Genomic DNA, 16,944 nt, shown 5'->3' on the forward strand with positions numbered 1-16,944 from the left:
TGCTCCGTGGCCCACAGCCAAGGCCACAGGCAGGGCTTTCTAGAGCAGGTGCAGAATGTCAAGCATCAGCGATTATTTTCCTGCCCTTTCCCACCTTCCCCAGAGCTAAAGTTCAAAACCCATGGGAAGACCTAAATCTATGACTTAGAATGCCAGAAGCAGGTTACCTATGACAACACTTCACATTTGAACAATGCTTATGGTTAAGCTGTCTTTACCCAGAGGTATATAGTAAAGGCTAATTCTAAGAACTATTTTAAAGTCCTTATATTTAACTGAGAATATGGAGAAATAAAGCCACAGATAACCCCCTACCCCCACCCCCAGAAAGATGTCTTTACCATTTCTCCCACGTGCTCTTTATAATAGCCCTGCAACAAAGACCCATCTTACAGATGCAGACACTGAGCTTCAGATGTTCTGTGACTTTATCAGGGCCACACAACCGGTAGGCTGCATGCTCCCACCCAGAGATCTGAGCCCCGGCCCCAGGCCTCCACAGCTCTGGGGCCAGAGGAAAGAAACGCCCACCGGCTGGGGGACCACAGGCCCTCACGTGGTGCCCGCTGCAACCTCGAAGCCCACAGCCTCACCTTTAAATGTTTTCAATATGGGTGACTCTTCGTTTGAGGCTGCCTCGTTTCCAAGCTAAATGGAGCTCGGCTCCCTCAAAAGTTTCAGGGTGCGCACGGAATAGGGCTAATCTAGGCGTGAGCAATGTGACAGCATTCACCCTGGGCAGTAACATTGTTATTTAAAAAGGGGTGCTCGTTTCTTTGGAGGGGTACCGTTAATTCATGGGTGGTCACAGGCATGTCACTTTTACCATGTTTGAAGAGGAATTTAATTTTAAAATTAAAATGTAACACATATCCTAAGAAGTTCTTGTGAATTTATAATTGTTCCGACTCAAGTTTGCACACTTAGCCAAAGAGTTCAAGTCCCAGGATCTGACTCCTGCCCACCTGCCACTCTCCTCACCCACTGCTCCTGGCGCGCAGCTGCCCTCCTCTCCAACCCAGTTCGCCTCCACACACCCCCCTTCCCTTCGAAGGAATCATCCTCATCTGACTATCCTCCACCCGCCCCGCTGACACCAGAGTCCCAGAGGGCAGGGCCGCGCATCTATGCTGCCTGCTGATCACACCTAGCACGGAGCCTGGCACATGCACACTCTTGGATGAATGAAATAATATCCCCTCAGAATAGAGGTCTGCTTTTAAGACAATTTAAAAGCACAAGAAAGAATAGTGAATAATATAACAATCACCTATTTCTACCACAAAGAGACTATTGTGAAGCAGAACTATTCCTTCTTACAAGTCTACTTAAATTATTACTGGCTGCTCACATTCTTTTTTTTTTTTTTTTTTTAGAACAAGGAAAGGTAAATAATTAACTAGACAACCGCAGTAATGTATCAGTTATTTTGTAACTGTTGACATAGACTGTTAATTGGTAGTCACATGGATTAATTTAGGATTTAAATTAAACAAAGTAACTCCCTCGAGGCACCCTCTTTACCCAGGTTCACCCTGGCCCCTTGCCCCCTTCCCCAGAAGGTGGGGAGGCTGGAGCCCAGCCCTCCCCTCTGCATGGGGAGGGGGTTGAGCAGCAGTTTACAGGCCTGAGGGACTGACCGCCCCCTGGTCTGGGCAGAATGCTTTGTGATGCCTTCCATGGGGCAACCTGCCCCTCCTCCCTCGGAGACTCCTGGGTTGGTGCTGGGAGGGGAGGGGTGGGTGTGGAAGGCCGGGTGCCACAGCGCCCTCGGAGCCCACCTCCACACTGGCCTGGCCTTGGGCGCTTGCTGCTCTGGCTCTTCCATGAGCACTTCAGCGTGAGTCTGAGCCGGGAGTTAGAAAGCAGGATGGGGCACCAGGAGGGACGAGGAACAAAACTCCAATGTGGGGACTCCTGGGGAAGGGCTGAGGCGAATGTAAGACCCTCGTTACCCAGGAAAGGCCGAGGGTTTAGGTGTGAGGAGGTGGGCTGCTAAGAGGCCAGGGTCCGGGTCATCCTCCTGCCTGTGAGCTGGGCGAGGTGCGGGGCCCCTGCGGCTGTCATCCCCTGGGACACGGGAAAGGCACCCTAAGATCCACGCCGACTCACGGGGTCTCTGTCAGGAGACAGAGGCTGGCGGCAGCCTCACCCTGCACTGGTCCTCCTAGCGGCTGAGCAACCTCGAACAAATTACCGAGCCTTCGAAGCCTCGGCGGCTTCATCTCCAAAACGGGGTTAACCCCAGCGCTGTTTGAGGAGCAAGTGAGAAAGCGTGTGGAAACCCCAGCGCGGTGGCTGGCAGCAGTGAGCTCCGGATGTGGTGTCACTGACTGTGCATCTCTGTTTAACACACTAAGTAAGACTCTGCAGCCCAGGAGACTGTGCGTGACACCCACACGTGCAAAAGCTGATCTCGTGGAGCACGGAGGGGAAACCAGCACCAAACCATCCACACACAACAGGCATTCACAGTCAAATGAGGAAAGAAAGGCTCACTGAAGAGAATCTTACCCATAAATGTCCAAAACACCAATAAAAGTGTGCTGCTTGCCTGAAAACCGCAACGCGTGGTTAATTCTCTCCACGAGGAAGTCGAACAGGTGCGCGTAGATCTTCTTGGCCAGCGCGTCCCTGGCGTTGACAGCCTGGGGCCTGGTCATGGGCTTCACCACGGTCTCCGAGGTCGTGATGATCTTGCGATTGCACAGCCACTGAGCAACCCTGCCGCTGTCCAGGCCCAGGAGCTCACAGAACACCTTCAGGTGACTGTCATCCCCCTTTGAAAACAACACAAGCTCCGTTAGGGCCGCCCAGCCACCTGAACCAGCACCAGCCCAGCCAGCAGCCCCCCCCCACCCCGCCCCCCAGCCTCTCGGCTCGGCCTGCGGGAGATGAAGGAGAGCTGGCATGAGAATGACCAGCCTCACCAGACACGGTCAGGCCTGGGCACGAAGCAAGAGGGGCCACAGTGGCGCTGAGCCTGCCCCTTGCCCTGGGCGGGACGCCACGGCCATCGGCATTCATAGAAACGACTTTTACTGTGTCTTCTTTCCTTCTTCCTGTGGATACTGATGAGAATAGCTAAACCCGTACTCCCTACCAAGAATCACTCATATTTGTTGCAGAAGACACACGTAAACTTGCCTTGCGTCTCTTCAACAAGAAAATCTGTCGCAAGACTTACACGGTACTACATTTCCAGAGAGGAAGTCAGCCCCACTGGTGTTTGATTCAGGCGAGTGTCAGGAGGTAGTGGGTGCCCTAACAGCCTGCACCGCCCACCCCTCATTTCCTGGCCTCGCTGGCCACCCCTCCTTTCACTCACTCCCCTTTGGATATCCTGACATTTTTGCTATTTCTCAAACCACACCTCCTGCCTGAGGGCCTTGGCACTTGCCCCTCTGCTCTTCAGATGTCCTCCCCCAGACACAGGCACAGCTCACTCCTTCTCCAGGCCTGGCCCGCGGCCGCCAGATCAGAAAGGAAGGAAGAGGAAGAGGCGACAGGAGGCCTTTTGTGTCCTGTGGGTGCTCAGAAGATTTCTCCGAATGCCCTTTGTGAAAGCGCCGGTCTACCCTTTCCTCTGCCTTTTCCTTCCTAACAGCCCCCACCAGCTGCCGGAGCCTGTGACTGTTGCTGTGTCTCTGCTCCTCCACGTCTGTCTCCCAGATCATAACCCCATGAGGGGCATCTTGTTTTGTGTTGTTCACTGCTGTTCCTTCAGAGTCTACAATGGTGTCTGGCACATAGTGGGTTCTCAGTAAAATTTGTTGAATAAAAGAAAAACACATAGAAAGTGCATTTTCCCCTCCTCTTTGGTTGCAAGGGGGAGAAGAGTAGGAAGCTTTACTCTCTGAAGGCAACTCATGGAAACCCTTGCTTTCTTTTTCCTGGTAAGCTGGTCTCCCCAGGTGGCCCGCAGTGCCTGGTGAGAAAATGCAAGAGCAGGGGAATCCTGAGACGTCCTACTGATGACCCTCCAAACACAGGACCAGGACGGCGAGACGAGCAAGCCTCTTACACTAACTGTGGACCGCTCACTGCCCACTGCTGTGATCCGCACATTGCCCAGGTGGAGGATGGCTGCCAGGGTCTTGAAAATATCCATCTGGAAATCCTTCTTGAAACCTGGAAACAAAAATTTTCCCAAATTAGGAACATTGCATTCTTCTCTTGCTTAGTCACTAGAAAGATCACACATGCATTTCTTTAGGACAGTGCCAAGAGCTGGGAGAGGGCACATGAAGTGGACCCCAGGGCGAGGGGCTGGTCACCCCGTCTCCTTTCCTGCATCGATGCCTCAGGCTGACTCTGATGCCGAGTCACGTAAGGTCACTCTCCTGACCCGGCACAGACTTTCCCAGCCCTCCTTTCGGGCTCCGGTAACACCCTGTGCTGACCGGGAAAGGGCAGCTGGTGGCTACACCCAGGTCCCCCCACTGCCCCTTGTAGCTCCCTTAGCCCCGGCCACATTGTTATGGTCGCTCCCTTCGTAAACGAGCCCTCTTCCTTTTATCCCCACGTTCCCGCTGGGACCCTCACTGACGTGGGCAGACACAAATTATGACTACAGGACAGATTTGGTCATCCATCATGAGGGGATCAGTACATTTCCTGGAGCGGAAAATAGGCCACACCAGCTACTCGGAAGGACTTTGTGTCAGACTCCCAGAAACCACAACGGAGAGCCTGCCGGTTGTGAGCAGCGCTTTGCTGGGTCGGGAGCCCCGTGCAGGAGTGGGGTGGCTGGGGGTGAGTACCAGGTGGTGGTACTGACCCTGCGGTGAGTCACGGAGCCTGGAGGTGCACTCGGGCAGGTGCGCCGCAGCAGGCTCACCTGGGGCCTGGGGGATTCCGTGCTCCCTGGGCTGCACCAGGCGGCAGCCGGAATCCAGACCCATGACGGCCCCCACTCCCTCCAAGCAGAAAGCGGCAGGTCCCAGATGCTGAGTAAAAGCTGCCACGGCCCCCACTGCTGCTGTGTGAGGGCGCCTGTCATATTTCAACAGCAACTAGGTCATGTTCTTAAATAATTTCAAGGCCTAGGAAGTCTTCTCTACTTCAAAGATTAAACAAAATCCAAGTGGCAAAAGATTTCAAACCAAAAATATATGGACGACTCCAGCTCACACTGGGCCTCGGCGTTTGCTGCCTTTCCGTTTGGAGCTAACACGTCCCGCAGAAGGACAGATCCTCTGCCGGAAATAAACTCCCAGGCTGCCCCGGTGACCAACGACAGGTCAGCGACGAGGGAAAGCAACTCAGGGTGTGAAGTCAGGGGGTCTCGGTTCTGCCACTCCTCCTGTGTGACCCACAGCTAAGTCATCTAACTGCTCCATGCCTTCCAGAGCCCACACACGTGAAACAACTCCAAAGCCACGATGGGAAGGAAAGAGCGTAAGCCCTCAGTTCAGTGGCTACCGTTAGTGAGACAAAGTCACGCAGAAGCACTGCCGGCTCGAGTTAGATTTCAATGAGAAACACAGGGGTCATGTCCCTGGAGCCCGAGTCCTGGCTACGTCTGACTGTTGCCAGTGTGTTCTTTCTCTCAGAGATCTGACGGGCCAGGCGAGCATCAAAGGATGGATTCAATGAGCTCGGCCGAGAACAAGGGAAAGGAGCTTTGGATCACAATGCATTGCCTTCTGTGTCCTCAGGGATGACGGTGGTTGGCCCAGGAACCTCCGGGGCAGAGCGGGAAGGGAACGTGAGGGGACCCCTCCCTGCCTGCCAGGCACTGTCCCGGCACGCCCCCTGTGTCGCCTCTCTAATGCTCACAACAACTACATGAGTAAGCACTAGTATCACTCCCCTTGCACGGAGGGTCACCAAGGCACGGAAGGGCTAGGAAACTTGCCCAGGGTCCCACCGGCTATGTCATATCTGAGCAGTTTGATGCCAGGGACTGCTACGGTGTGTGAAGAGACTGTGGAGCCTGTGAAGCCGTCCCTGCTTCCCCGAGTGTGTCTGACGTGGAGTCCCCTGACGGCCCCATGCCAGGCACGGGAGCCTGAACAGGCTCAGGGGACCGTTTACTGGGCACGCTGTGAAGCGGGTTTGTGTGCTGAGACAGATACCCTGCTGCTGACCCTGCCCGATTCTCTAAGCTGACCCTGCGGTGAGTCACGGAGCCTGGAGGTGCACTCGGGCAGGTGCGCCGCAGCAGGCACACCTGGGGCCTGGGGGATTCCGTGCTCCCTGGGCTGCACCAGGAGGCAGCTGGAATCCAGACCCGTGACAGCCCCCACTCCCTCCAAGCAGAAAGTGGCAGGTCCCAAATGCTGAGTAAAAGCTGCCACGGCCCCCACTGCTGCTGTGTGAGGGCGCCTGTCATATTTCAACAGCAACTAGGTCATGTGGCACAACACATTTCCACACAACACAGAGGAATGGGCGAACCGACCCACAGGGACTTGTCTAGCAATCCCATGTTAAAAGAGGGAGATGTGCTCAAGGGTGCGATGAGCCTGTACAAGATTCAAGTCAGGCATTCCGCCCTGGCGGGGGTCTCCATCTAAGCCAGCCAACACCGAGGCACAAGTCCGAGAACACAGCCAACGGGACCAGCGGTGTGAACAAGGAGCTCCCCTTGCTGGGAGACACAGCGTCGGAGGCAACTTCCAGGAGTGATGCTTTGTGCCGTGCCGTGCCGTGCCGCACAGGAGCTGTGAGCCACCGGTGGTTATGAGCCGGTGAAACGTGCCTGGTGCAACCAAGGTACAGATTTTTAATTCTATTTCAATTTAATTCAAGTGCCTGTGGCTGGTGGCTACTGTGTTGGACGGCACAGGTTTGGCACAGGCACGGCATCACCACTGTGGGGCTCACAGGGTGATTGATGGCAATCTCAACGTCACAGCGAGGCCCCCGGTGCCATGCAGGAGTCCACTCCACGACAGCACGTGGCCTCCAGAGGCGAATGAGACTCCTCCTGTGCCTGGCACTGGGCCGTGCTGTGTGGACACTCCGGGCGAACTCCAAGAGTCTTTTCCCACCCTGCAAGAAAACTCCAAGGAACTCATCACCACCTATTCCCACTGCACCCCCAGGGTGGGCTTGGCACATGTTCTTACGAGGCTTTGCAGGCGGCAGGGCTGATGTCACAGCCACTCAGCTCTGCCACCACAGCGTGAAAACAGCCACAGGCCACACTGACACAAGCTAGTGTGTCCCTGTCACAGTAAAAATTTTATTTTCAAAAAATAGGCTTCAGCCTGTTGACCTTTGGTCTAGAACATTTTTAGTGATTCAGGCGGCGAGGTCACATTTCATCAGATGTGTGCTGATCTCTGATGCGGCGTGTCACACGCCACACACCACTTCAGACACGACCTCTTTTTCCTCGAGGCATCCCTGACAGCTACTGCAGCGGCCGCGCCAAGCACGGCCCTGGGCACCCCTCCCGGCACGCCCGCACTGCGTGGTCCCCTGCCACGAGTCCTGAGTCTGAGCTGGCCGTTTGGCTTGCTTTCCGTTATCAGCACTTGGCAGCAGCGAGACTGCATTGCTTCTGAGGCTGTTCTACTGGCACAGTGAGGCTGCAGAGTCCACTCTGCGTTGGAACTGGCTCTGGGAGGAGGCAGCCACACACGTGCAGTCCATGACCGTGGGACCGGCATGCGGTGAGGGAGTCCGCGTGGAGAGACAGGCAGACGCCCTCCCGGCGCCCAGTGGTTGCAGCCACCCCAGCCCACATGAAAGAGGGAGCCTGCAGAGGACCAGCCCCCAGCCCCACCTTATGAGAGCCCCCACATGAGAAGTGCCCAGCGGAGCCCAGTCCGCCCAGAATCACCAGAGATAATAATAAATGCTAAGACTGGAAGGTCGAATGTGTGATTCCTGGGCACATGCCCAGGATGTGGGTTTGGTCCCTGGTTGGGGCATGTATGAAAGGGTTTCTCTCTCACGTCAGTGTTTTTCTCTCTCTCTTTCTCCCTCCCTTCCCCTTTCTCTAAGCGCTCCCCCCCTTTCTCTCTCTGTAAAAGCAGTGAAAAAATGTCCTTGGGTGAGGATAAAAAAGAGAGAGAAAGAGATGCTTTAACAGACTCACAGACACAGAGAACAGGCTGATGGTTGCCAGAGGGGAGAGGGCTGGGGGACTGAGTGAAAAGGTGAAGGGACTGAGTAGCACAGATTGGTAGCTGCAGAATAGTCACAGAGATGTAAAGTACAGCACAGGGAATATAGTCAGTTATATTGTAATAACCATGTGCAGTGCTGGGTGGGTACTGGAAATATCAGGGCAACATGTTGTAAAGCATATGATTGCCTAACCATTGTGCTGTACACCTGAAACTAATACAAAATATTGAATGTAAACTGTAACTGAAAAATATTTAAAGAATGGATATTTTAAGACCCTGAGTCCAATTCCAGTTCCCTGCATACTTGCCGTGTAACCTTGAGTAAATCACTTTCTGTCTCCGTGCCTCAGTTTCCCTGTTGTGAAATGCAGGAAATACTAGCGTCTACCTCCTAGGGAGGTTGGGAGGCTGAAACGAGTTAATAAGGGTAATAAGCTGCTTAGGGTGACACCTAAGTAAGTTCCCTAGCAGTGCGCACTACAGTGTCGTCGTCGGGACACCCATGAAGGCCGTGTGGGGTCGACATTAGACTTCGAACTGGGTGCGACCTTGGCTTTCGCCAGGCTTCTCTCTAGTCAGCCCAGAGGGGCTTAGGCGCATCCCCAGGGCTTCCAGCCCAGGCTCCCCAGCAGCCCGTGAGGCTGAGGACAAACAAGGTGAGTGCTAGATCCTTCTGGGAAAGGGCATGGGCTTCATCACTTGGCCCCTAACTATGTTCTGATTGGCTCATTCTAAAATTAGGGTTTATTAGGAATCTTCAGCATGCTTGGTAGCCTTGCCTTAAAAAAAAAAATGTGTTGAAAAAGGAAATGGCCTCACCGTGGGTGCGGCCTCCCCACTCACCCAACAGTGCGAAGGTCTTCTGGGTCTCCACCATGTCCGCGCGGTCGTTCACACCCTCGATGGCGGTGCTGCCCCCCGTGCTCGTGTAATTAAATTCTTCCGCGTGCCCTGAAATCAAAAGTCATGCTGTTGAGTCTGTCACACGAAAACTTGGCCGTACATGTTTGTCCAAAGGGAAGTTCTTCACAAGCTGTGCCGAGCACTCAGCACACGCCGTCCCGTGGATGCCCTGGGGTCCCACATTACCGACTCGGGAGCCGCGGCTCCGGAGAGGGAACCGACTTCCACGAGGCCCCCGCTGAGGTCAGGGCGAGGGTTTAAACGCAGGCCTGAACCCAAAGCTCGTGATTTTCGGTCCAACACCTAACCATTTTATCATGCAGCGTTCTGTGTCGAATTTCTTACAAATGTCTGTGCCATAAACATTTTTTAGTGAGGCATATTAAGTGTACGATGAACTACACACATTTAAGATGTACACTTCGATGAGTGTTGATGTATGTACACCCTTATAAAGCCATTACCACAAACAGGATGATGACCTCATGGACATCTAATATTTGAATAGTAGTTTACCCTTCAGAAAGCTCTTTCACGTCTGCTGTTCACATTCTGTCTAGCACATAAGGCACAGTCATTATCCTCACATGACTTCATTATGATTACATATGACAGTGACCTTGAGTCATCCAGGAAGCTCAAATTATGACCGAGGTCCTCTGCCTCAGAAGGGAAATATGGCGTGCATACTAGAAAAATGACCATGCGTCCAAGGAGTTCAGATGAAAAAGTCTGAGGGCTCAGGGCAGTGAGTGCTGGTTGTGAGCAGGCCGCACCCAGGTGGTGCCGGCTGCATGGCCGCGGTCACCCGCGACCTTCAGCAAGAACCCTGGGGTCGAAGGGCTCCCCTCCCTGGCCCCAGCCCGCCCACCAGCCCTCATCTAGCTCCTCAGAGGCACCAATTCTACCCCCAAACCCAAGGATCTTATATCTTGGGATAGGATAAATTTTTTAAGTGATGTCACTAAATGAGAAGAAATTAACCCAGAATTTAAAGTCCTACGTAAAAGAGTCTTCTACATACCATCCAGCACCTACCCAATTTAAGGTGTTTAAATTCCGACTGCTGCGCCGATGCACAAAGCTGATAGAAAATGTGATAATTTCGTTCATTTTCTGACTGTGAAAGAAAGACAAGTCCCAAAATTACACCAACCCTTTGTGAGTGACATTGTGAAACTCCTACCAGAGGACCTTAGATGGCTAATCTGGACTGACACCGGGCTTCTCGGGGACTCGGGCACCCACTTGTGCCTCTGCTCCCGTCTGTCCCACTGGGACCCAGCCCTGCCCTCCGCCGGCTCACAGGCAGGCCCTTCCTCCCCGGGGGCGGCCAGCGGCCCACGGTGGTCTGCAGAGAACAACCCCAGAGGAAACGCCATTCAATGAGAACATTCTACGAAATGGAAATCATGTAGTTTGTCCTCGTTGAAGTTTTTAAGAAACTCGACACAATACAAGGCTTCCTGGTACGCTCCTCCGGGGAGAATCTTCTCCGTGTTGCTGGGAGGAGAGCCTTCCTCTTCAGTCCCCCTCACTGATTCCAATCCCATCCTCTCTCTGGCAGGAGAGCCAACCTAATGGTTTTGTCTGATTCAAAGTCTTCATGTTCTAGAAAAATACACCTGATTTTTAAACCCTAATGGTTTTAAGTGCCCAAATTAAAAGTCATAATCTTTTCTCTAGAGCATACAATTCCACTGACATTGCATCCACCCATCACTTTTTGTCAGTATGGGGTTTCCTCCAAAAATTAAAAACAGAGCTACTGTATAACCCAGCATCCCTCTTCTGAGTGTCTACCCCCCAAATTTGAAAACACTTTATTAGTAGAGGTATATGCAATCATATTGTGATACGGTGCCAAGTAGGTACTGGAAGTACTGGGGGATCATTTTGTAAAGTATATGAGGCTGTACACCTGAAACTAATACAAATAATATTGAACATAAATTATAATTGAAAAAAGATATACGTACCCTCATGGTCACTATAGCATTATTTACAATAGCTAAGACATAGAAACAGCCTAAATGTCCTTCAATGGGAGACTGGATAAAGATACATAATACCTAGGAACTTCAGCCAAGATGGAAGCATAGGTAGACACACTTTGCCTCCTCAAACAATAATAAGAAGGACAACAACCAATCTAAAAACAAAAAACAACCAGAACTTCCAGAAAATCGAACTGTATGGAAGTCCGACAACCACAGAGTTGAAAAAGAAACATGCATCCAGACAGACAGGAGGGGCGGAGACGGACAGCCGGGGTGGAGAGGATGTGTGGCTGTGGTGAATGGGTGGTCCCACACTCACATGTGACAGACACAAACTGGGAGGGACAACTGGGGAGTGAGCAATCCCAGCCCCAGGCCAGACCACACAGCCCAGGGTTCCAGCGCTGGGAAAATAAAGCCTCATAACCTCCACCTGTAAAAACCAGGGGGGTTGGGGTGACAGAAGAAACTGCCAGTCTCTCAGGAAAGTCTGTTTAAAGGACCCACAAGGTCCTAAAACATACACAAGCCCACCCACTTGGGGAATCAGCACCAGGACACAGCTACAGAGGTGCCAGTCACGTGCGGGAAGTGAGGGAAATGACCGAAAATGGTGAGAGCAGAGCAAGCGGCATGTTCCCTCTCTGACCCCTCCCCCGCACACAGTGCCACAACGCGGCACAGTGGGCTGCACTGCCCTGGCTCTGCCCAGAACAGGTGAGCCTCGGCTGGTGTGGCTCAGTGGACTGTGTGCCAGCCAGTGAATCAAAGGGTTGCTGGTTTGATTCCCAGTAGGGAAGGGCACATGCCTGGGTTGTGGGCCAGGTCCCCAGTGGGGGGTGCACAAGAGGCAACCACACGCTGATGTTTCTCTTCCTTTCTCCTTCCCTCCCCCGCTCCCCATCTCTAAAAAAAGAAAATAATAAAAATAACAGGTGTGCCAACATGGGAAGTCAGAGCAGCTCTATCTAATACACAGAAACAAAGGGAGGCTGCCATATAGAGGAGACAGAGAAACATGGCCCAACTGAAAGAACAGAATGAAACTCCAGAAAAAGAGCTAAACAACAAGGAGATAGCCAACCTATCAGATGCAGAGTTCATAACACTGGTAACCAGGCTGCTCAGAGAAATGATTGAGTATGGCCACAAAATAAAGGAAGAAATGAAGGCTATACAAAGCGAAATAAAGAAAAATGTACAGGAAAACAAGAGTGAAGGGAAGGAAGCTAGGATTAAAATCAGCAATTTGGAAAAAAAGGAAGAAATAAACATTCAACCAGACAGAAAGAAGAAACAAGAATTTGAAAAGATGACGAGAGGCTTGGGAACCTCTGGAACAACTTTAAATGTACCAACAATCAAATCATAGGGGTGCCAGAAGGAGAAGAGGAAGAACAAGAAATTGAAAACTTATTTGAAAAAATAATGAAAACTTCCCCCATTTGGTGAAGCAAGTAGACATGCATGTCCAGGAAGCACAGAGCATCCCAAAGAAGTTGGACCCAAGGAAGCACACACCAAGGCACACTGTAATTACCTTATCCAAGATTAAAGATAAGGAGAGAATCTTAAAAGCATAAAGAGAAAAGCAGACAGTTACCTACAAAGGAGTGCCCATAAGACTATCAAACTCATTTATCAAAAGAAAACTTTCAGGCAAGAAGGGGCTGGAAAGAAGTATTCAAAGTGATGAAAAGGAAGGCCCTACATCCAAGCTTGCTCTATCCAGCAAAGCTATCATTTAGAATGGAAGGGCAGAGAAAGTGCTTCCCAGATAAGGTCAAGTTAAAGGAGGTCATCATCACAAAGCCCTTATTATATGAAATGTTAAAGGGACTTATCTGAGAAAAAGAGGATCAAAACTATGAACAGTAAAATGACAACAAACTCACAATTATCAACAACTGAACCTAAAAAAAAAAAACAAGAAAAATAAAAACAAAGCAAACACCTAGAACAGGAACAGTATCACAGAAATGGAGATCACCTGGAAGGTTATCAGTGGGGAAGGGGTGGGGGAAGATTGGGGGGAAGATTGGGGGAAAAGGTACAGGGAATAAGAAACATAATTGGCAGGTACAAAATAGACAGGTGTAGGTTAGGAACAGTATAGGAAATGGAAAAGCCAAAGACCTTATGTGTATGACCCATGGACATGAACTAAGGGGGAGGGGTGTTGCTGGAGGAGATGGGCATACCAGTGGAGGGGGGGCAAAGGGGGAAAAATATGGGACAACTGTAACAGCATAATCAATAAAATATACTTTAGAAACAGAATGTATAGTACATGTACACAATGGAACACTACTCAGCTATAAAAAGGATGAAATGTTGTTTGCAAGAGTGCAAATGGATCCAAGAGTAAAGGGAGTGAAATACGTCTGGTGGAAAAGGATAAGAACAACGTGATTTCAATCATACATGGGACATACAACAAAAAGCAACAAACGAACAAACAAACATCCAAATAAACAAAAACAGACACGTATAGACAGACAACAGATGGCAGAAAAGGGGTGGGGGGAGGGTGAAGATGGCAAATATGGGGTGACAGGAGGCTAGACTTCAGGTAATGAGCATGCAGTACAGTACACAGATGTCATATAACAATGTTGTACACCTGGAAGTTGTATAGTGGTATTAAACAATGTTACCCAAATAAATTAAAGCAATTTTTAATTAAAAAAAATTTTTAAGAAACAGAAAAATAAACCAAACTGCAAATGAAAGAGAGCAATATATTCAAGTCACAGAACCACGTGGGTGTCTAACGAGTGTATGAATGGAAACGACACTTAGAGAGTTGGGAGACAGGAGATTTCACATTTTCACCCTCACCTGAAAGACAACCCTGGATTTCTCCAGCAGGTACGTCCGCATGTTGGCGCCTATGATCTGGTGTCTCTCGTCAAAGCTGATCTCCGTGTATTTCCCGAACCGGCTGCTGTTGTCGTTGCGGGTGGTCTTGGCGTTCCCCACGGCCTGCAAACACAGGGCTGTATCGACTCGGCCCCATTAAAAAGGTCTGTGCGTCAACGCCATTGGGGCCGTTCCATTTGGTAAAACCCAGTCCTGTGTGCTGGGGGGCAGTCTGACCTGCAGAGGGAGGCCGGGGGTGCGGGGAAGCAGCCCAGGGCTTCAGGGCTTCCGGGAGCACAGCGCCCCCTCGGCCTGCCAGGCAAGGCTCTCCCCCGTCTTGCGGGGAGAGGACACCGGGCAGAACCAAAAAGAGCACAGGTTCTGATGTTCTAGGGCCCTGGGTCCTCTTTCACTTTCTGGGTGATGCTAGAAATGTTATTTCATCTCTCTCTGTAATATGGAAAACATGAGCACCTTACAGAATCGGGAGGAAATGATATAAAGTGCCTCAACCCATCCATGCCCCAAATACTGTAAATGCTCAGTTAAAGTCCACATCCCTCATTCAATGCTTATTTCCATCCTTAGCCCTCCCCCATTCAAAATTTCCACCCACCCAAACAACCGCCTTCTCCCGTCCCCCTTACACTCCAAGCATGACTTGAGTGTTTTACTTCTATTCTTGAATTCCACCCCTTCTGCCCATCTCCCCTCCTGGCACCCTTCATCTAGAAGTGCCCTTTACACACACACGCTGTGCCCCCAGCCAGCACACCTTACTGCGGCACACATTTATGGAGCCCCGCTACGGGCCACCCGCCCTGCAGGCACAGGCGGACCGAGCGGACACAGTCCTGCCTCCGGGGAGCTCACAGGCTGATGCGCAAGGCCGGCCCTGACCGAATGTCCGCACAAAACTATCCATCAGGCATGCCACTGAGCACTGCTCTCGACTTTTCTATTGCTATCCTGGACTGTGATTTATTTTCTATTTACTTTGAAATGTGCTTCTGTTAGAGGAGCCTTAAAACTGGGGGACTGGGCCGTATTCTTTTCCATCACGTCCCACATGATCTGGCGCAGGGACTTAGACGGGTGGTCTGATAAACAGTCGCTGAGGAGAAAACAGAGAGGCCTAGAAAGCTAATATTCTTGACCACTTGCTCTACTTCCAAATAAATCCAAATCGATCCTCTTCCCATTTTGCAAGGCAGCCAGAGCTGGCCCCTTGGGGGTTCCCCGAGCCTTCCAGGTGCCCTTCTTCGGAGAGGGCTGTGTGCTCGCCCCTGGGCGCCGTCATGGCGGGCCCTGCCCAACCTCTGACCATCCAGGTTCTGCTGATAATGCCATTGGGGGGGGGAGGAGGAAGAGCCTTGATATGTGGTATTTGCCAACTTTTAAGGTGCAGATACTCCCAGCATGTCTGATTTCAAACTACCATAGGTTTAACTGTTGCTCACAATAAAATTCCTGAATATTTAAGCATCAGCTCAGAAATGTGGGTACCCACTGGCCACGGAGCTCCCCTGGCCTCAGTGCACCGGTGTCTGTGGTTGAGGAGCTCTCCCCTGGGGCACCGATGTGACCGGGGCACTCCTGAAATCTGATGGCAGGACCTCCAGCCCAGCAGGCAGAGGACGAGAGCCTCAGAAGCAGCAATCTCTGCACAGGCCTCCTTCAGGTCCCACCCTCACTTGGGTCCTGAAAGGGTGGAAGCTGTGGCTCCTCAGGACAACACAGACACAAACCAGCCCACCTCTCCATCAATCAGCCCACGCCCCGCCTCCCACCCCACGCCCAGGACACACCTCAGTGATGGGGTTGGACGCCAGAACTTTGTCCTCCACGTGGGCATTGCTGCTCGACTTGCTGACGGTGGCGAAGTACCTCATGGCATAGCGAGCAGACACCGTCTTCCCAGCACCCGACTCCCCGCTGACAATGATGGACTGATTTTTATTGTTTCTGAAGCCAACAAACAAAAGGATTTTTAAAACATTCATTTCTTCCTATTAAAAAGGCAACAGTTGCTCATTAAGAGAAACACAGACAAGCAGGGAGGGAAACGTTGTTTCATTACTCTAACATTCCAGGGAATTTCCTCCTCATCTTTTTCCCATACAACCACACTGAATGCACAGTTTTTGTTTCCTGCTCTGTCTCCATGTTGAGGGTCCTTGAGACCAATCCCAGGTTCAACGGTCCACTAGGACTCACGGGACTCAGCATTCAGTCGCACTCACCAATGGATACAACTTATCACACCACAAGGATACAAAGGGACTCGGCAGAGGGAAGGGCACATGGGGTCACGTCCAGAGGAAGCCAGGCGTAAACGTCCAGGAGTCCCCTCCCTCTCCTGGTGGAGTCACAGGGGACACACTTAATTCCTCCCGCAGTGAACTGTGACGACTCGTGGGAAGCATCTGCTGGGAAGCTCACTGGAGCCCCAGTGCCCAGACTTTTTACCGGGGGCTGCCCATGTAGCCACCCCCTCACAGGCATCCAAGTTCCAGACGCCCAGAGGGAAGCAGATGCTTGGCACGAACCACACTGTTTACACAAAGAGTTTAGGCTTCGGTACAATGAGCCACTCTTATCAACTAGGAAACGGTGGGAACCTTCCTGAAATCCAAGTCCCCAGAGGCCAGCCACTGGGTGTTGTCGCGAACAGAATTCCAGTGAAAGCAGTCTCAAGCTTATGTCAACTCCTCTCTGCACTTTCCCACTTACATACATGGAATAAAGACATTTAAAAGGCATCACTGGGCAAGCAGTTATTCAAACTATGCTTGGGAGCCTAAGTGTTCTGCAAGCCAAAGCGCTCTGTTACATAATTTAGAGATCTTAAAAAGTGCATCAAACTTTTCCTGTCACAAGATTGCGATAGTAGAACCTTATTGTAAAGCCATTTGATGGACCTAGCATGGCTGATGTGTCAGGGGCTCCACGGACACTTTACAGGGAGTGAAATAAGCCTCTTTTAAGCCTCACAAAGATCCTGCACCACTTATGTCCATTTTACAGATGAGTACAACAGTGACCCAGAGAGGTGAAGTGACACCCAGGGCTCAGAACACCCACCCTCCCCT

The 16,944-nt window shown here is 51.4% G+C and overlaps 1 protein-coding gene across 1 annotated transcript in view; it reads right to left on the minus strand.

Moving 5' to 3' along the window:
• Positions 1-16,944, minus strand: part of MYO5C (myosin VC) — an 88,360-nt gene that overhangs the window by 53,540 nt on the left and 17,876 nt on the right. The window contains exons 5-10 of the mRNA XM_045822395.1: positions 15,661-15,817; positions 13,832-13,975; positions 10,029-10,110; positions 8,931-9,038; positions 4,025-4,131; positions 2,515-2,780 (exon numbers count right to left, since the gene is read on the minus strand). Coding sequence (XP_045678351.1) covers positions 2,515-2,780; positions 4,025-4,131; positions 8,931-9,038; positions 10,029-10,110; positions 13,832-13,975; positions 15,661-15,817 — 864 coding nt within the window. The remainder of the gene's footprint in view (positions 1-2,514; positions 2,781-4,024; positions 4,132-8,930; positions 9,039-10,028; positions 10,111-13,831; positions 13,976-15,660; positions 15,818-16,944) is intronic.

The sequence above is a fragment of the Phyllostomus hastatus genome, unplaced genomic scaffold (assembly GCF_019186645.2).
Source record: "Phyllostomus hastatus isolate PE091 unplaced genomic scaffold, TTU_PhHast_1.1 phas_scaffold_501, whole genome shotgun sequence".
Lineage (NCBI taxonomy): Eukaryota > Metazoa > Chordata > Mammalia > Chiroptera > Phyllostomidae > Phyllostomus > Phyllostomus hastatus.